Source organism: Acanthisitta chloris, unplaced genomic scaffold (genome assembly GCF_000695815.1).
Source record: "Acanthisitta chloris isolate BGI_N310 unplaced genomic scaffold, ASM69581v1 scaffold11707, whole genome shotgun sequence".
Taxonomy (NCBI): Eukaryota; Metazoa; Chordata; class Aves; order Passeriformes; family Acanthisittidae; genus Acanthisitta; species Acanthisitta chloris.
In genome coordinates, this window is record NW_008680990.1 from 1 (window position 1) to 19,702 (window position 19,702).

The following is a 19,702-nucleotide window of genomic DNA, read 5'->3' on the forward strand; positions in this document are numbered from 1 at the left end:
TATATGGTATATATAGCTATATATATTGTATATATATATGGTGCACATATATATATATGGCATATATATATATGGAGTACCATAAGCATATATGCTTATGGTCTGCCATAAGCTTTTCATTCGTCTCTTGGTGTCTCAGCAGAAGAGGAGATACTGATAATTAGCAGAAATTCAAATGAAATAGGGTTAGCACATGATAAACACAGGAAGAGCCATGTCTTACTAGACAGAGAAACAGCAGAAAATGCTGTCTTTGTCTTGCTCATTATTTTTTTCCACCTCTTCCACTTCTTCCCCAAAATAAGCAGTACCAATTTTTAATTCTTCACATGATCATCCAGATCACCCTTTCCTTAAATCCCTCTAATTTTCTAACTTATCTTCCTTGGAATAGCATAACTACCACTTTATGATAGGGTATGGCAAATTGGTACATGAGGAATATGCCTGAAGTGTTTAGCAGAGGTTTAGGACTTTTTCCAACATGGTCAAATCAGTTTTCCTTAGCTGTGAATCAGCTGTAAACCTCAGACCAGGCCGAAGGTCAGGTGGGCTGAGTGTTAGAGTTTGGGCTGTTTATTTGGATGGAAGGATTTCCTTAACACAAGGATAGAGAGCAGAGGTGGATGAGACTGGGATCATCAGAAGTTTAGAATATTAAAATGAATAAGAAATGAGCCCTTCCAATACATAGTTTGTTGGAGAAACTACCACATTTCATCATTTGGCTTGAGCTCACAGATGCTTGAGAAAGTGATGCGATGGACTGTTAAAAAAACTTCATTGTTTGAAGGTAACCTTTTCCCTCCATATTCCCCATCAACTTACCTCCGGTCCAGCCTCTCCCACAGTCCCTCTAACACCAGGAGGCCCAGTTGGCCCAAGTGGACCAGGACTTCCATCTTTGCCAGAAGGACCAACTGGACCTGGAGGACCCTAAAAATAAAGGACAAAGAAGGCATTTATTTTAGCATTTAGTAACAAAGTTACATAAAACAGCCCTTTATAAGCAGTATCCTGTCAGGAAGCAATCCCATTATTTGGGTCTTATTTTACCAAAGCTTTAAATATCACTCTTCTCCTAGAAGAAAGCAAGCAGTTTCAATGCTGCTCTTCTCAAGTGAATCACCTCAGATAATACAACTTGGATCAGCTGTATATTTTTACCTAAACCATTTAAGAGAAATCAATTCCAGATGCTATGCAGACTGGGGTAGTTGCTGTATGCTCACACATATACAAGCCTGGAGATACACTGGCCCTTCAGAACATACATCTTTCTCCTTCACCTTTGGGTGAATGACAGACATGGGAATACGAAAGGCAGAGTAGCAATTAGCAGAGCTGCCACATACATTTGCATCAGCTGCAGCAAAAGTGTCTGTAAAAAGAGACTGTAGCCCTGTAGTTACCCTAAACTGACCTTTTTATCTATAACCAACTCTAAACTGCACTTTTGTCAAAGCTTTACTACATTAAATAAGGTGATGGCTCAGCAAAAGATATTAGGGTAATCACCACATGACAGCAAAGTCTATATGGAAATAGAAATCTGATCATGATAAAAAACAAACTTTAACCCTGAAACATCATACTCACCCTAGGACCAAATGGGCCTGGAATGCCAGGACTGCCCTGCTCACCAATAGGACCCTAAAACAGAAAAAATATCATGTCATTGTGACATTTAAAGCATATTTACATCCTTTAGTTTTAAAGCGCTACTGTGTGATGTACACAATTTGGTATGAATAAGATTTAAATACATATGAACAATGGGTAGTCCCTTTCCTTTAACACTTTAGTAGTTCAACAGAATTTACTGGTGCTTTAGCTATCTATAAAGCTGATTCTGTAGAACAGCTTTGGCCTCATGGCATTTACAATCAGAGGGGCTTACAAGAGAGTAAGTGAGAGTCCTATATTAAGTGAAAAGATGGGGTGTTGGGGTTGTTTGGTTGATGCTATTCCTTCATGTTGAAACTACCAGTGTGAAAGCACAGGATCAACAAAATAATGGTAAAAAAAATAATGTAAGTTTTCCATGGCATTTCCATTCAATTGACAATGAAATGATGAACTTCTGGCAAATACTAGCAAGAGATACAATCACAGGCCTCATGGGAATTTGATTCCTTGGCTGTAAAGAGTTCAAACACTGCCAAAAAGCATTTTATACTCTAAATAGCTTATCTGAAACTATCAACTTTTGTTACCATCTTGTGCTGACAGGTCATAGGCTGTCAGTGATGGGTCACTGCAGGACTGGTGCAAAAGGAACAAGAGCAGGAGAACACATATATTGCCAACACACAGGTTTACCTCATCATGCAATACTACTGTAGAACTCCATTAAAAATATTAGCAGCTATGGACAGCCAGGCCACTCATATACATCTTGTGGGCGAAAAACAACTAGTTTGCTTTTTTCCCCCATTTTAAATAACTATGTTCCTGAAAAAAACAACTTGTTTGCTTTTTCCCCCCATTTTAAATAACTATGTTCCTGACACATCTAACTATCAAGGAAATAAAATTATAGTAAAAAAGGAACAACTTACAGGAGGACCAGGGAGACCTTGAAGCCCAGTGAAACCCCTGTGTCCTTTCTGGCCCCTGTCACCTCGATCTCCATTGTCACCTTTGTCGCCACGAGGTCCTTGGGGACCCTGTAAATATAAGTGATGAGATGTGAAAGTCTGAACTGGAAAAAAAACCCCCAACCCCTCATTTCCTTTTAGACACTACACTCAGACCTCCTTCCCTTCTAAACCCAGAAAGGAGGTGATGCTGGAGCAGCTCCAAGTATCTTAATTTTTTTACCAAGCAGTAAGTAAATAATCGCAGAAAACTGCACTGTGCTTAAATATAATTGTAGTAAATTTAGTCTATTTAGCATCATAATACAGCTCAAAAACCTGTAATAATGATACTAAATAATTTACATAATTTTTAAGATTGAGAAATTTCTTTGCCTTATTGGATATGGCAAATGATTTTTTCACTGATGAGACTGAAGTATTATCTCACATACTGATAACAATCAAACATGTTTTCAATATGAAAAGATCCACATCGCATCTTTACTTCTCACAGCTTCTTTCACCTTCACTGTGCTGAGACTACAACTGAAGTTACATTCCCCAGCTAGAGACAACAAGGACCAGGCTCTCCAGCACAAACAGCTTGGTTCTATTGCTGTCAAAATTTCATAGCTAGAGACAACAAGGACCAGGTTCTCCAGTACAAACAGCTTGGTTCTATTGCTGTCAAAATTTCATTCTTGCTAGATTTGATAGCCTCAAACTTCTCATATTAATTCAAGAACCACTGAAAAATATGGCTTCTGCTTTCAACTCTGTATTTCTCAGCCCAAACTGCATGCTAAATTTCTCAATGCCAGGTTCCAAATAGTTTATCAATGGCATCACTATCACTAACTACTCAGTAAGCTTTTCCTGTCTCTCATATGACATCTGCTTAGGGACAGGACAGCATTCCTTTGAATTTCCCAAGTTTGTAGTTAATTTTCTGTTCCAAGCTTGGATTGTAAAAGAGTTATGCAACACAAAAAAAGATGAGTTTTGTTCATTTTACATTTGGACTGGAGTCAGAATCTCATGAGCTGAATTAAAGCAGTTTAATGGGGACAGGTGATTTTCCTGTATTTCTGCCATTTTTACCTAAAATGTGCCTTTTTGTTCAGCATTCACTTCTTTAGCCCTTATTTAAACACCAGCCATTTGCTAACTCAGGTCCTACCATCATCCAGGCAGGAACACATTTCAAATAAAGAGGCCTCCACAGCATTTATTTCAGTGCAGAAATACTAGAGTATCCAGATTTTTGCAGCTCAGAAGACCACCTGCACCCACTTATTGTCAGAGTACTACAAGTGGAAGCCTGTTTAGCATTGAAATTTGGGCTGAGTTTCTCATATACTTTCTGGCAAATGATATCTCAGACAAACCCACAGTGACCATGGACAACTTACAGGCAAACCTCGTTTTCCTGCACGACCTGGGGGACCCATTGGGCCTCGAGAACCCTACAGAGATTGCAAAGAGAAGATAAATGAAACCATGCACAAAAACATGCACAACAGTTTTTTGATAAGCAAAGTGGGTTTTTTTAAAAGCCTTACTTACAGTTTCACCTCTTTGACCTGCATCACCTGGAGGGCCAACAGGACCTGGAGTTCCTGGACCTCCTGGAGAGCCTGGTAAGCCTGCAGGGCCAGGTTCACCACGATCACCCTGCAACACAGAATTTCAACATTATTTAGCTAAAGATGACTGGTCTAGGTCAAAGCAACAAGACTGCAGCATTGCAAACCTATTTTTTAGCAATTGCAATCTACAAAGGTATTCCTTCTGCAAGAACTCAGGTCTGAGTTTGTGGAGGTGGATGTTCTTAGCCAGGTATCCTCAACTTAGAGAGGTACTACTTATTCAAAGCTGTGACAGGCTTTCAGAACAAGTTCTCCATCCAGGTTAACTGAATGAAGAGAGAATCTACAAGAAGTCAACAATAAAATGGAGATTTTCAGAAGTGATTTAAGAAAACAATATATTCTTACACGTTCTCCAACAGCTCCATCTCGTCCAGGAGTACCGTCATTACCAGCAGGTCCCTGGAGTTAGGGAACAGAAACACAGCTATGGATTAATTCTGCAATCTTGCATTTCTAGAAGAACTATAAACTTGTTGCCCATCTGTAACTTCAAGTCAAGGAGAATAACCACTAGTTATTTCAGCATGTTACAAGGCTCTAATACTTACTTCTGGACCAGCTTCACCTACAGGTCCAGTAGCACCTGACTGGCCAATAGGTCCTGGGGGACCTTTATCACCAGGTGGCCCTGTGGGACCTTGTTTTCCTGGTGTACCCTAAAAGAGATGAGAAATATCATATCAAAACTTTAATCACAAAACCAAGAAAAGCAAAATAAACCTGCTGCTTGCAAAACAACTCATTAATCCAGGCTGAAGAACCATCTACATTTGTTAACTCAAAAAACATAATTAAAGAAAATATTCTTATGGATTTTGAATATGTATTTAATATACTGAGTATTTTAACATTTGTTAATTCAAAAAACGTAATTAAAGAAAATGTTCTTATGGATTTTTAATATGTATTTAATATACTGAGTATTTTTAAGAACTTTAATTGTGTTAATTACTTTTGAATAGGGTTCTATGGACCAGAAGCTGCACTTGAATTTAGTCTATCCAGTAGCAACTCTCTTAAGCACACACTCCCTTGATGCATCAATGTCTGATGTCATTATCTATGTTAGGGAAGGCCTTTTAGATTCCAGAAAAAGACAATGCATATCAATGTCTGATGTCATTATCTACATTAGGGAAGGTCTTTTAGATTCCAGAAAAAGACAATGCAATTTTAAGTATGTACCACAACTGGTTTTTTCTGTCTCAACACCAAATCTTGTTTTTTAAATAAGTACCACAATTGTTTTTTTCTGTCTCAACACCAAATCTTGTTAGCCTAGAATAATTCCTGGCCAACTTTAGCTACAAAGTGACTTCATGGCTCTAGTGGTAATGACAGATCCTCCATAGCAACCCTTTTACTAAGTCTTTTTAATGACTTATCTCCTTAATCATTAAGCTTTCCAATGCAGATCCTCCATAGCAACCCTTTAACTAAGTCTTCTTAATGACCTATCTCCTTAATCATTAAGCTTTCCAATAAATATCTACAAATACTACATGAAAGCAAAGAGAGCACAAATGGCAATTTTGAAGGCTGCAGTTCACAGTTTATGAAATAGCAGTTACAGAGTATCTACTCACATTCATTAATGAAACAGCAGTTACAGAGTATCTACTCACATTCAGCTGACCTTTGGGTACCTAAACGAAGAGTCTGGGGTTGTTGTTTTCAAGGATCTAGTTCTAAGTCAAATAGACTGACCTTTGGGTACCTAAACGAAGAGCCTGGGGTTGTTTTATTCAAGGATCTAGTTCTAAGTCAAATAGGAATATTTTAGCCAGAAATCTTCATGCTGTTACCCACTTAGTCTTAATTCAGGTTCCATTATGGCAGAAGTAAACCTTCCACCCTCATGAATTTGCATGAGATTTAGTTATTTACTATTCTATTTTTGCTTCTGCAATTAGAGTTTTCTAACTCTCTCCTCATGCTATGGGACATCACACTCAGAATCCCTCAAAGACAACTGAGAATGCCCAAGCTGGTGGCACAGTGCCTTAGTCTGTACTTACTGCAGGACCTGGCAGCCCTGGCATGCCTCTTTCCCCTCGCTGTCCTGGCATACCAACAATACCTCTTTGACCAGTAGTTCCTGCTGGACCAGGGGGACCATCTGGGCCCTGAAATCCAAAAAGGAGAAAACGTCACTCTCATTCAGCAGCAATAAGTAACAGTGAGCCCAAGCCTAGTGCTGGCCTAAGGAGCATTAGTAACATCAAACGGGGCTTACCGGCTGCCCGTCATCCCCTGGGTCACCCTTGTCTCCAGGACCACCAGGAGGCCCAGCTGGCCCTCGATCCCCCACACGGCCATGAGAACCAGGGTCACCACGAAGACCTGGAGGACCTTCTTTTCCTGGCTCACCAATAGGTCCAGCAGGCCCTGGGGCTCCCTAAGAAGATTAGAACACTTGGTTACATTGGACCCTTTTCTGATCAGGACTGTGTTTTGATTGACTACAAATGTGCATGGTCTGAGAAAGGCCTAAAATGTGAATGAGCAAAAATCTGTTATCTCTTTTATGATCAAATAAATTAGATTTAAAAAAACACCTCATCAAATTATGTCCAAGCTCTACCTGTCCCCCCAAATTTTCAATTCCCAACTCCCTCCTTTAAAATACACTCTCTTTTGTTTCTCTCTTTTCCATTCTTTTCGCCTCAGTATAACCACTGCTAGAAAACTCACTCTTGCCCATTCTTTCCACTATCATCAAGCTAAAGTCCATATTCAAACTCTTCATTCACATGGTACCAATTAGTGTTTTAACAGGCCTTTGTTCATCCCTCAAATACTTTTAAAAGACTTCATGGGTACATTAAGTTTTCTATAAACTTCACATTTTGATAAACTTACAATGACTCCAAGTTATTTTTCTCATCAAAACATTAAAAGACATACAAAGCATGACACAGTTCCTTGAGTGGAGTTGAATCCTCAACTTGTTGATCAGCTGCTACTTTATTTTTTTTTAATAATGTTTCTGAAAATGTTTGAATGTAAGTGATTTTGTGGTTGTGGTTTATAAACCACACCTATTAGGAATATAACAATTGACTTACAGTAGGTCCTGGAGGCCCAACTCTGCCAGCAGATCCTGGGAATCCAGTAGCACCCTAAAAAACATTTTTAATGTCAACTGTTACTGAAAGAAAAATAGCACTGGTTACCTGAACTGCTCTCAGCTGAATTAGTGAGTAAATGTTATAATTACAGACTGTGAAAAAACAAGCTGAGTTGATAAATAATACACACATTACATAAAATTTCAGTTAGGTCACAACAAATAAAATCTACTTACAGGTGGACCCTGAGTTCCTCTACCACCTTTCAGACCAGGAACACCTGGAGGACCCTAAAGAGGAAAGGAGAAAGAAAGAGGTGATAGTGAATACCCAGAAGTTTTTAACTAAGCAAGATCAGTCTGTGCCACTGGTTTTGTGATTATGTTATTCATACTTACTGGTGGACCATGAGACCCAGCAAGACCCTGTGGTCCTGGAGATCCAGCATCTCCTTTCTGTCCAGGTTCTCCAGGTTCACCTTTCACACCTGGCTGACCATCAGGGCCCTATAAGAAATAATATTTAGGAGAGACATCAGGTTAGTGAATACTAAACCTTTCCAGCCTAGGAAAGTAATTTTGTGGGGAATTTCTAGAAGGTAAAAAATAACAGGGGAACAAATCAGTCTAGAAAACACTGCACTTGCTTAATGCTTCAGACAAGAGAGGTCTAACAGTTCAGCACAGTCTTTAGAAGATCACAGGAGCTTTTTTGAACTTTACGTGAAGTAACTATTGCCATTTTAAACACGTTTCTTATCTAGTTCACATTTTTCTTTTCTTTAGATTTTTCTCTTTTCCTCAGCAGTTACTGCATACCTAAAAGCAATTTTTTTTTCTGCTTTCAATCTCAAAGGAGCAACATAGCATATTAATGAAAATATAAAATCTGGTCAACGATTCAATTACATAATCCTATCAAGAAAAACACTTTACAACTGCCTCGGGTATTTCTCAGCCCTTTTCTTCACTTGACATACTGATGGGAAAAAGGAACAGCTCTTTTTGCAACACAAATGTGTCTGACATTCCAGAGCAGTGCAGTGTTATTCATAATGAAGGAAACAAAGTGTGTCAAAGCATGAGTGAAGGAAACTCCTTAGTATTCCTGAATACGTACCGGAGGACCAGCAAAACCAACAGCACCAGTTGGGCCATTTTCTCCTCGGGAACCCTGGCCAAAAACATTAGAATAATTGTATTTAACAACTGTCTTTCTACATACACCATAATTTACCATTAAATATAGGAAAAAAGATGTTAACTATTTGTGAGATGTGTGATTATACTTTTCATATTCATCAGAATCAACTGATCTCTTAATCTTAAAAGAAAGGATGTTAATATCTGCCACATATTCAAGACCATATTTAGCTTTCAGAATTTAAAGATGGAAGGTGTTTAAAGATGGAGCAAGCACTAAAAGAGCAGTAGGAGAAATTGTGCTCACAGCCTTCCAGAGATAGCACAGTTAGTTGCAGAGCACACACTTCATGCAACCTACCACTCCAATCAGGGACTGGAAAAAAAACAGTAGTTCGAAGATGTATTCTTCTACAAAGTCAGAATGGGCTGCAATCTGCTTCAGCTGAGCTTTCCACACAACATTTGTTTGGAAAAGAAGGAGATGAAGGCTGCCAACTCCAGCACTCCCTAGAGAAGTGGAAGCTGTTCCAATTTATACTGGAAATAAGGACTGCTCTGATTTATGACTGGGACATAATCAACTGACAGCAGTATGAAGGATCTAGAATGGTTGAGCCTCTAATTCCCCAATTAAACTGAACACTTAAAATACTCGAAATCACTAATAGATGGGAGATGACAAGAGCTACAAAGCTAGATGAACTAAGGTGTACTTCTGCACTTTGTCCATCTAAATATTTGGATATGTACAGTGGCATCTGGTATGGGCATGCTTTTAAAAACATTTAAAGAATTAAAAGTGGCAGCATACTTTCAGGAGTGAGGTAAGTGAGGACAAATCTGTGAAGTTTGGCCTTAAACAAGTATAGCACACAGGGGCAAAATCTGGTAATAGCTTTGTAAGTGCACAGCAACAAGTCAGAACTACACATTTTGGCTACAAAGAAAGGGGAAGAAAAAAAAGGAAAAGATATTAGCAAATAAGAAAAATGCCTTGAGTTTGGATCAGTGTTAGATATTGTTAACTTAAGCCAGCAAAAACGAAGCATGTTTACTCACAGGGTTTCCACGAGAGCCGGGGGGACCAACTAGACCTCGAGGACCTGGTTCACCCTTAAGATAAAATTAAAAGTAATCATTTTGCAAATAACTCATTTGTTGAATAGTAAATGTGCTAATAAAGCCTGATAATATTAATAAGCTTCTGTAGGGAAGGCAAAAAAAAATAAATATCTGTTTACCTTTTCACCAGTGGGACCTGCTGGACCCATTGGACCTATTGGACCAGGAAGACCCTTTTGAAGAAATTAAGATGAAAGGAAGTTAGAGAAGAGATGCTCAAAACAGTCAGTTTAAAACTTCTCATATGTTACTACTCCCATATGCTTTTCCATACCTTTAAATCCTTCTCCTTTATCTCTGAAAACTTGTTTTGTCTCCTGTACCTAAAATTGATTTGCATTTCCTCTCCCAGTGACCAAAACCCCCACAGAAAACCTGCTTTCCTTCATTCTCTTTCTCTAACTTCATCTTATCCTTTATGCAGTGGTTATGAATAAGGACAATGATTGTTAAAAAAACTGGCTTTATTTTGTTCTCTTCTGGAGGAAATTAAGTCCTTTCTCCCTGCTTGCACAGAAGCTCTGCTTTTTATGCTGGTATTTAACTGCTTAAATCAATTTTCAAGTGTCCATCATTACTTTTGAAGATTCATTTATCTCTTGCAAACTCCTCAAAAGTATCCTTGCTCTCTTCATGAGGCAGGTTGCAAATTCTCCATCCAAACCCACCAACTCCACACAATGATCCCACAGCACTAACAACCTTCTAATAACAGTCTGGAATACTTAGCTATCCCAATTGTAATTCTCTTTCTTCAGAAGCAGAGTACCACAAACTTGCACCAAGTTTGTCTTGAACAAATTTCCCCCTCCCACCAAAAAAATTGTACTGGAACTTAGTTCAAACTGTAGAGAAGTACAAAAAAAGAAGGCATTAACAAAGGATACTGCAACACCATCAATACTCCAGTTATTGGTAGCAGAGATATCTGCAGACACCTTCTTTAGAAAAGGGATGCACCTTTAGCTCACCATTACTTCACCTGTTCAGTAGTTACTGCAAACTATAAACATGCCTTACACGACTAAGAATTGTTCTGTATCCTTGGATAATGTCTGGCTTATAGATCCAATTCCAGCTCACAGAGGACAACATTTTTAGTGCTTCTGTACAATAGGGTTTCTCCAAAACATTTTTCCTCTTTAACTACAAATTTAATCCAGACAAGATCCTCATATTTTGAATAGATTTCCAAATGCCTAACAGCTAGCACTCCAACTGGTTTGCAGACCCCAAGAATCTCACACATATGCCATTCATGTTAAAGTAACTACAATAACTTCCGGGAAGAAAATATGGTCAGCGCATACACAGAAAACTCAGTGCAGCTGGGATTATTGCACAGCTGGTCTATACACCAGAGTGTGTGCAATGTGTTTTGAACATTTCTTAAGCAGACTAGACAAGCTGTTTATGCACAGGAGAGTCAAAGTTTTCCAGAAGTGCCAGCAACTTACTGCCCATATGGTGTCTAGTACAGTTACATGAATTTTCACCTGCCAAACTGAGGACAGACTGTGGGCAACTCAATCCAGACAGTAAGGAGGCATCTGCCTTCATCCAAGAGTCAGAGCTGGAAGGTCTGGTTTTTGCCTATTGATCTCTGCCTATCCTTTTTTTCCTATTTTTTACTACAGTCAGCTTAGCTGAATTCCAAATCAATTGTGAATCCTTTCCATTGACAAGATGCAATAGTTCCCATTATCGATGAAACAAAACGGGCTTGGAACAGAAGATATCACAAAATATTGCGCACAGCAGTCTTGAAAAACTTGAAAACATGGAGTGTAGGGGTAATGAGAATGACTACAGACCCATGATACTGCCAAGCTGAATAGTGAGTAACCCTGAGCTGAGTACCTCTAGCACAGTAAATCTGCTGTGTGGAGAGTAGGTCTAAAAAGAGTCACTGATTTACTTACTCTTGCTCCATCATTGCCAGCTGTACCTTCAGCACCTTTCTCACCTATGCCACCCTAAGAAAAACAACCAGAGAGTCTTAGTTATGACATTAAATGCTGTGATACTGCCAGAGTAGTTCATACCCTGGAATACTCAAGAGACAGGTGATTCTACTGAGGAGAAGAGAAACAAACAGACTTACCCTATCACCCTTGGGGCCAGGTATTCCAGCAATCCCTCTTTCTCCAGGCATGCCCTGCAGACCCGGTGGGCCTGGATCACCAGGTGTCCCACTAGGGCCTGGGCTTCCCTGAAAGGATAAAAAACAAGTTGTTGCTTATTCATCCCAGAAGTATCTTTGTCTCTATGCTGCAGAACATGCTGTGCCTGTGTTGAGGTCTCTGGAGTACAGTTTTAAGTAATAACTTTATCTGAAATTTGGACTTTATTCACATCCAAATACTTTTCTTTTCCCCTTGTGTTACTCAGGAAGTTCAGTTGTAACACCACAGTTCTTCTAAATACATTAGTATTTGCATACTGGGGATGAGAAGAGGCCAAAAAAGAAGCTTGAGCATCTTTCTACTTTGATGTCACATGGATTCAGTACAGAAAGTAGGTACATGTAAAAGTCATGAGGGCAGAGACGGTTTATTTATGCTTTGCTTCTCACAGCTCATGTCTATTACAGGTCCCACATTCCCAGATGCATTACCTGCTTGGGGTGACCCTCCTAGGCCTAATTACATCAATAGCAGGTAAAGGGCAGGCAGGCAGCTTTCAGCGCTGTCATGTTTATAATAAAAGATATCTCTTTCATGTTCACAGAAAAGAGCAGAATTGCACACTACATCACTGCAGCAGTGCAAATTTCCATTCAGCTTACCTTTGGACCATCAGGACCATGACCTCCAGCCATACCCTTTTCACCCTGGAGTCCTGATGCACCTGGTTCTCCCCTTTCCCCTGGATTGCCTCGTTCTCCCTACAAAATGGAAAATTATTACCTATTTAGAAGTCAGGGTACAATTCTGGTAGACAAAACCCTAAATACACCTGAAGTGCAGCACTGCTATTTGAACAAAAAGCTGTGAACAAAGTCTAGGAGAACTGGTGAAATGAAAACTAGATTAATACCTTTACTGTCAAAGATAGGGAAAATAGCAAGTTGCTCAGCAAACTAAAAACTGTCATTTCACAGCTGTAAACCAAATCATTTAGCAGCTAGGACTCAACACTTCAGGAGCTACAAAATCATTGGTTTTACCAAAACCATCTTAAAATAAATCTACATTTATAACCATTTTGTTGGTGGGGAAAAAAAGTCAAATATTCACTTTAGCTGTTGAAGTCAATATTATATATCAACTTCAACCTCTGAGAACTGTTATGAGTGTATAAACTCTGAAGGAAAATACTTACCCTAGGGCCCAATGGACCAACAGCTCCAGGATCTCCAGGCACACCCTATGCAGAACAGAAGTCACCATTAGAATGAAATCATTATTCATAGCCTTATAGTTATAGAAATTAAAGAAAATATTTTCATTTACAAAGTACTGTGAATGTAGATGGCTGGTTCTAAATATTATCTGTCAATGACAAGAGGAGATAGTCCAACTCAGTCCAAGAACATGGTCAGATTCTAGTAATTACTTTATCCAAAAGCAGTTCTTGGACAGCTTGCAGACTACATCATACATATTTTGAAATAGAGTGGGAAACTAAATTATAAAGAGAAAAAACCCAAAAAACTACTTTATGAAGTGAATTCTTTTTAACACTATGTTACACATAAATTACCTGATCACCTGGCTTTCCTCCCTCACCTGGAGGACCTGGTGGCCCAGGCAAGCCCTGTAAAAAAGTACATAAAATGGTCACTAACATGATAGAAAGTTTTGTAAATCCAGATTTAACTGACACCAAGACTATGAATGCAGCAGTGCACTCAGTACAAGGGTATGTCCTCAGACATCCCCAAAACAGTTACATTGAATATTGCACCAAAGTGTTTTTCCCCCTCTAAAGGAGATGGGAGCTCTTCTCCAACATTTGTAGGATGAATGAAAAGTTGTCTATAAACAGGGATTGACTTAAAATAATTAATAGTTTACTATCAAAACAACTATTAGGCTCCATAATTGAACATTTTCTGAAAATCTTCAAATTAAAACTGAATAGCAACAAAGGTTTTCTCAAGGGATATAGAGCTCTATTTCAGCCTTTGCCAGTTCAGTTTAGTGCACAGCTGGTACAAAAGTTAAGTATCACTAATTATTCTGAACATCATTGCTAGTTCCAAAGTTGTAGCTTTTGTTATAAATCACTTGGTTGAATTTTTACAATTTAAGTTGATGAAGACGTGGCTGTTTATTTTTTATTTTGAAAAACCTATGAATGAAAATGAGTGCATATACCTGAAACCCTGTAGGACCTGGAGGGCCTTGTTCTCCTCTTTCTCCTGCCAGACCCTACACAAAAGAAGGTAATAAGTAAACAGTAGAGGAACATAGGCAGGCTCACAATTTTTCTTCTCTCTCAATGCATATATTTTCAATTATTTATTCATTTATAATACATTTTTATTTATCCTAGGCCAAGATACAATCTCTCTAAAAGATGTAATAAGAATGTCTATTATTTCTTTCAGATCCTTCCCCCAAAAGTTCTGTGGTCACAGGAAAGAACCCAGTTCCGTTAAAATCAAAGAAGCTAGGAAAATTAACTTTGAGAAAAATTTGGTCCTTGCACTATTTTTAGTAATGGTTAGTAAAAGGAATCAGACTACTAATATATATACAGTGGGGAGGTGTCTCTGCCCATGGCAGGGGGTTGGGACTAGATGATCTGTAAGGTCCATTCCAACCCCTAAAATTCTGCTTCTATTATTCTATGATATATATAAACACATATATACACATATTTAACACAAAGATTCCCATTTTTCTAGGACAATTTATTTTTTACATGTTCTTGGATTTTTTTGTTTGGAGTCAACTGCTGGCATGAAGATAGATAAAAAGAGAAGCCAAAAGAGTAATGACTTGTAGGCAGGGAGAGTGGTAAAAATTGACTTACTGGTGGGCCAACAGGACCAGAAGGGCCAACTTCACCATCTTTACCAGGGGCTCCCTAAATTGAAGCGACATGGGAAGAAATCTTGTATAGTAAACTAATATAACACAAAAGCATCACTTTCTGCAATCACTGCAAATAACAGCCACACTCACTCTCTGTCCTGGGACACCTGCATTGCCTGCTTCTCCAGGTTTTCCAGGGTCACCCTAAATTGCAGACACAAAAATGACTATTTTTAGATATTTTTTCATCCATTAAAATATATGGAAATTTTCTAAGTTAAATAGATCTTGGGTACAGGTGCCATACTCACACTACTACCCTTTGGCCCAGGAAGGCCCATGCTGCCTGGCTGACCTCTGATTCCTATTGAGCCTGCTGGACCTGGACGTCCATCTTCTCCAGGAGCACCCTAAAGAGAAAAAGTATTTTCCACTCTAAATTATAAATGTATTTATTCATATGAATTTACCTCTAGAAAATGTCTGTGGACATAAAGAAAATAACATTAACCTAGTTTGCTGCTCCACTTATCAGTCAAAACAACTTTAGAGCAGACACAGCTTTAGCCATACTAGTGGATTTAACCAAATACTATGCAATTATTATAACTAAGCCATGATGTACAATATCTTTATTGTGCCTGTAAAAAGACAGCTGGAAAAACATGTAGTTCAAAATGGTTTAAAAATGTTGCAGCAGCTGCTAAACAACAGCCTCTGCCACACAGACAAACCTAAAGGAACATTATCTGCACTCATTTTGAAGTCAAGAATCTGAAGTGAACAATTAAAAGAGAAGATGAGCCCTAAGAAATCAAGAAAACTCATGTCAATAAAAGAAATGTCACTGGGGTGAGACCTTCGAATTACTGTGGCATTCACTGATAAGACTAACTTTTGTGTCACTTACCAAGGGGCCAAGTTTTCCTTCAGGGCCTTGAACACCTGGATTTCCTGTCAAACCCTAAAGGCAGGAATAATATTGGTGTTAAGGTTGTGCGTGTAATTCTAGAACAAGAGAGAAATGTGAATCAATCCGAAAGACGTGCTCAGTTACTACCATAGTACAAACTTCTCTGTATCAAAGGTCTTCATCCTTGTCTTCACTTTACAGCTTCATCCCTCACTGTCCTCGATCTTCCTTTTTTCTATTATCCCTTTACTTGCTTTTACACTTCTTGAGTTTCTCACAGGCTCATTGTTATTTCTGCCAACATTATCCAGTGATCTATATCACATCTTACTGCTCCCTTCATCTCCTTTTCTGATATTTCAAATTATCTGCAAATAATTTTCCTGGAAAAAATCTCTAGATGACATTCACCACTCAGCTATGTATATTATCAATCACCAATTTAATGAAGGCTGGCCCTCAGTTCATGTAATCTGTGGCAACTATGTGCTTCAAAAGCACACTTCCTTCAGTTACAGAATCACAGAATAGCAGAGACCCAAGGAAAGGTTTCCTCACTCAAAACAACCAGGTGGGAAAGCAGTGGAGGAACCAGATAGGTGTGGCAGCAGCCTCTCTCCCCAGCCCCCTTGGGCCTTAAAAGGTCCCAGCCTGTCTGCACTGGGATGGCAGCACTGACTGCATGACTCTGGTGTGAGCCTGAAATGCTGTTGGTCAACCTAATGGCTCTGGTGTGGGTCTGAAATGGTGTCAGTGACCATATGGCTCCAATATAAACCCTGAAATTACGTTGGTGACTGCATGGCTCTGGTGTGAGCCCTGAAATGGCAGTAGTGACAGCATTGCCCTTCGTCGTCTTTGCTGCTCTCCTTTGGATGCTTTAGCTGCATTAGGTGTTCACAGTCAAAGCTCTTTCTCTTTTTCCCTAGACAAAAACCATGCAGCCCAACACGAGCAGGAGAACAAGACAGGTATTTTGACCTTTACCCTTTCTGTAGCCCCATTGAAACAAGTCTGCCCTCATACAACAGCTTCTTAATTCCAGAAAGTGAATTGCTGCCTTTGGAAAATGGAAAGTGCCATGGGTTACAGAGTACTGCTGTTAGTTCCTTACTCTTGCACCCGGAAGGCCAGGTTCACCGGGACGCCCAGGGTCTCCCTGACCTCCTTTAGGACCAGAAGATCCTGCTGGACCACGCTCTCCTTGGGCACCCTAGAAAGACAACAGTGGGCTACTACTTAACAGCCAGAACAGCAAAAGTAAGGTAAGGTTAAATAAAAACAGTATCTTTATTAAGGACCTGGTTTTGCAAACGGTGTTCCAAATCACCAATACTTTTATTATTACTTTTTTTCCAAAATTATTACATAAAATTTGTCACTTCCTTGCAGCAAATCTATGTAAGAAGTTTAGAATCCCTGTATTTTTACCAAGAATTTAGGAATTTACAGAAACACTAGACAAATAGCTATGTGAGTCACTGCCCTGGAACTGTTAGAGCAGTTAGGAAGGCCAAAGACAGATGAGCCCATCCGTTCAAGGGAATGGCTCTAGAATATTACTCCACACACAAAAAGGCTATTTTTCCAATAGGCCCATCCTACAGTGCAACTCATAAAGCAATATAGTAGTACAACAGGTTAACCTCCCTTAGCCATCACATTTCAGCACAAGGGAGCATTAAGTCAGCAAGCAAGGCTGAACATCACAGGAACTGAAAGTCACTTTTCCCAAAATGTGTTAGTCTCAAAACATTCAGGACTCCCTTTTGGAAAATTCTTTTTGATCGTGCTTCCAGTGATTTGGAGGATCTGCCTCTTTGCCCAGAGCAGACATTTTTAATGGAACGCCTTTTTATACATCTGCATGCATGAACATTTATCAAATGACCCAGTAAAAGTGGGACATTTTAATTTCATTTACCTTAGGTCCAGGCAAGCCATCAGAACCTGGAAAACCACGGTTGCCAGGAGCACCCTAGGAAAAGTCATAGATAAATGATTATCTTAATTTTTACATAGGTTACTGCAAATAAAAGACCAGATTTACAGCTTGGGGGTTCAGTTCATTTCCAAAGAACTTCCTTACTTTGGTACTTAAACTTGCGTGTTTTTTCCACTTGGAGTGGTAAAAATATCAATGCCTCATTCATGCATGCTGAGCTCCTCCTTGTACGTGAACAGCCTCATTGAAAGCAATATGACCATTTGTACAGGCTTCAGAAAAAGGTCTGCAGATTAGCCTGTCCTATCTCCATCATTTCTCCCACCATACTATCCCGTGCACTGAATCCCCAAATGAAAATCTCCAGCGTAACAAACACACAGTATTAAATACTCTTGAGAAAATTAAGATTGACTACACCCACAACAAAGCTGTAAGAATATTCATGGTTAGGTCAAGAAGTTGTCAGCTTAGCAGTGCACCTCTCAAGACATATTATTCTTTTAGATTGCTTACCCTCTCTCCAACAGGACCTGGTGGACCTACTGATCCTGGATCACCTCGAGGACCTCTTTTCCCTTCTTCACCTACAGGGCCAATGGGACCTTGGGAACCTTGTGGGCCCTAATGGAAATAAAATGGGTTTTGTTTAAAATCACTGTTATGCTCCCCACTTCTCAGGCATATTGAAAGACTGTCTTCTAAACATCATTAACATGTTTCCAAATAAAGGAGAAAAAAATAGTTAGGTTTTGAATCAGTTTAAAATTCAGCTTTTCAGCATCTACTTTTCTCTTTTACAATGGTCATAAGCTAATAAACTAATTTTGCAGTTGGGCTGTTCAGCGCTTCTTATAATCACCCACTTGCTCAGACACAGTAATTTGGACAAGGATTCAAAATTCAATGAGACTCTAGTAGAAATTTTCAAAGGAGAAGACAGTAGTAAGGAAACCATTACTTCACCTGTACATTTCTGTCAGTTATTGCATGATCAATTAACTAGTGAGAAAGAAAAACTAAAGACTAGTTGACAAGACAGACCAACTCCAACTCTGCAGAATCAGTTTTCTTTCAAAAGTCACATGGTTATAGCATGGAATTAGCCATGTTCTCCAATAATCTTTCACAAATATTAACTGTGGGCTAAACAGCTATTCATACCATACATGTGTAACTATTTATATTATTTCACTGTTTAAATAAACAACACTTAATATATACAAAACCTCAGAAGTATTAAATGTAATTTTGAAATAAAATGGACTTTATTATGATTAGCACACAGACCTGTGTGCTCATAAATGTCCGGAATCATATGGATTCATTCCATATAAGATGAAGAAATTACAAGACACCCATTCTGTGTGCTACAGAAACCTCAATAGATGCACTAATTGGTTTTTCTGTCCCTGAGTCCTGTCAGGGTGATTTATAACACCCAGGGACCTGCTACACCATTCACTGCTAGCACTGTCTAGTCAGGTTCACTGTGCTTGGTCTTCCACAATACCTACTCCTGTGATTATGAGCATTAGAAATGTCTTTAAAATAGTGAGGACCTATTTGAAATACTCATACAAGCTTCTGTGATTCTTTTTCATCTTACAAAGCATATGGAGACTTACAGGTTCACCTTTGGGTCCTGCTTCTCCCTTGAAACCTGGGACACCAGGATCTCCCTGAAAACAAACGTACAGCACCAGTAAGGTTAAAAGTCTGCATAAATCACTTGATCATTTTGTACTAGGCTATGAAACAGAGGAACATTTCCTAGTTTAGTCACTGGTTGTAGGCAATAAAATAGGATGCTTATACTGGTTTGCCTCTTCCCTTATTGTGCCTGTTTATTATGATGTTGTCAAGGCAAAAGCTTAAATAAAACTCTTTGTCTAGGTTTATGTAGACACTCTTCTTTCTCAGACTTTTTAGAAAGCAGCAATGGTATTGTGGACACAGAAGATTCAGAAGATCCAAGTCTCAGCATACTCACTAGCATAGTATTGATTTATTTAAAGGAACCACTGCTAATCACTAGTTTAGTTTCACAAAGTGACAGAGTGACACACTTGCCAAACGTTACAATTTCCACAAACAAAGACACCATTACCGGTTGGCCTCGAATCCCAGGGGGGCCAGTACTGCCCTGTGGTCCCGGGGAACCAGGTGGGCCTGATAATCCATGGGGGCCTCCAGTGCCTGGAGATCCCTACAAACAGAAACAGCAGCAAGTACCATAAGGGAATATCATAAAAATAAGGAGGCAAAATAAATTCAGTTACACCAT

At 39.1% G+C, this 19,702-nt stretch overlaps 1 protein-coding gene across 1 annotated transcript in view; it reads right to left on the bottom strand.

Moving 5' to 3' along the window:
• Positions 1-828: 828 nt before the first annotated feature.
• The window catches only part of COL5A2 (collagen, type V, alpha 2), a gene marked incomplete at both ends in the record, with an annotated part of 43,846 nt that continues 24,972 nt past the window's right edge, over positions 829-19,702 (bottom strand). The window contains 30 exons of the mRNA XM_009077931.1: positions 829-936; positions 1,600-1,653; positions 2,562-2,669; positions 3,995-4,048; positions 4,149-4,256; positions 4,580-4,633; positions 4,783-4,890; positions 6,253-6,360; positions 6,471-6,632; positions 7,303-7,356; positions 7,542-7,595; positions 7,704-7,811; positions 8,425-8,478; positions 9,510-9,563; positions 9,692-9,745; positions 11,495-11,548; positions 11,677-11,784; positions 12,361-12,459; positions 12,897-12,941; positions 13,278-13,331; positions 13,895-13,948; positions 14,556-14,609; positions 14,708-14,761; positions 14,869-14,967; positions 15,468-15,521; positions 16,585-16,683; positions 17,395-17,448; positions 17,932-18,039; positions 19,044-19,097; positions 19,526-19,626. Of these exons, the coding sequence (XP_009076179.1) occupies positions 829-936; positions 1,600-1,653; positions 2,562-2,669; positions 3,995-4,048; positions 4,149-4,256; positions 4,580-4,633; positions 4,783-4,890; positions 6,253-6,360; positions 6,471-6,632; positions 7,303-7,356; positions 7,542-7,595; positions 7,704-7,811; positions 8,425-8,478; positions 9,510-9,563; positions 9,692-9,745; positions 11,495-11,548; positions 11,677-11,784; positions 12,361-12,459; positions 12,897-12,941; positions 13,278-13,331; positions 13,895-13,948; positions 14,556-14,609; positions 14,708-14,761; positions 14,869-14,967; positions 15,468-15,521; positions 16,585-16,683; positions 17,395-17,448; positions 17,932-18,039; positions 19,044-19,097; positions 19,526-19,626 (2,333 nt within the window). The remainder of the gene's footprint in view (positions 937-1,599; positions 1,654-2,561; positions 2,670-3,994; positions 4,049-4,148; positions 4,257-4,579; positions 4,634-4,782; positions 4,891-6,252; positions 6,361-6,470; positions 6,633-7,302; positions 7,357-7,541; positions 7,596-7,703; positions 7,812-8,424; positions 8,479-9,509; positions 9,564-9,691; positions 9,746-11,494; positions 11,549-11,676; positions 11,785-12,360; positions 12,460-12,896; positions 12,942-13,277; positions 13,332-13,894; positions 13,949-14,555; positions 14,610-14,707; positions 14,762-14,868; positions 14,968-15,467; positions 15,522-16,584; positions 16,684-17,394; positions 17,449-17,931; positions 18,040-19,043; positions 19,098-19,525; positions 19,627-19,702) is intronic.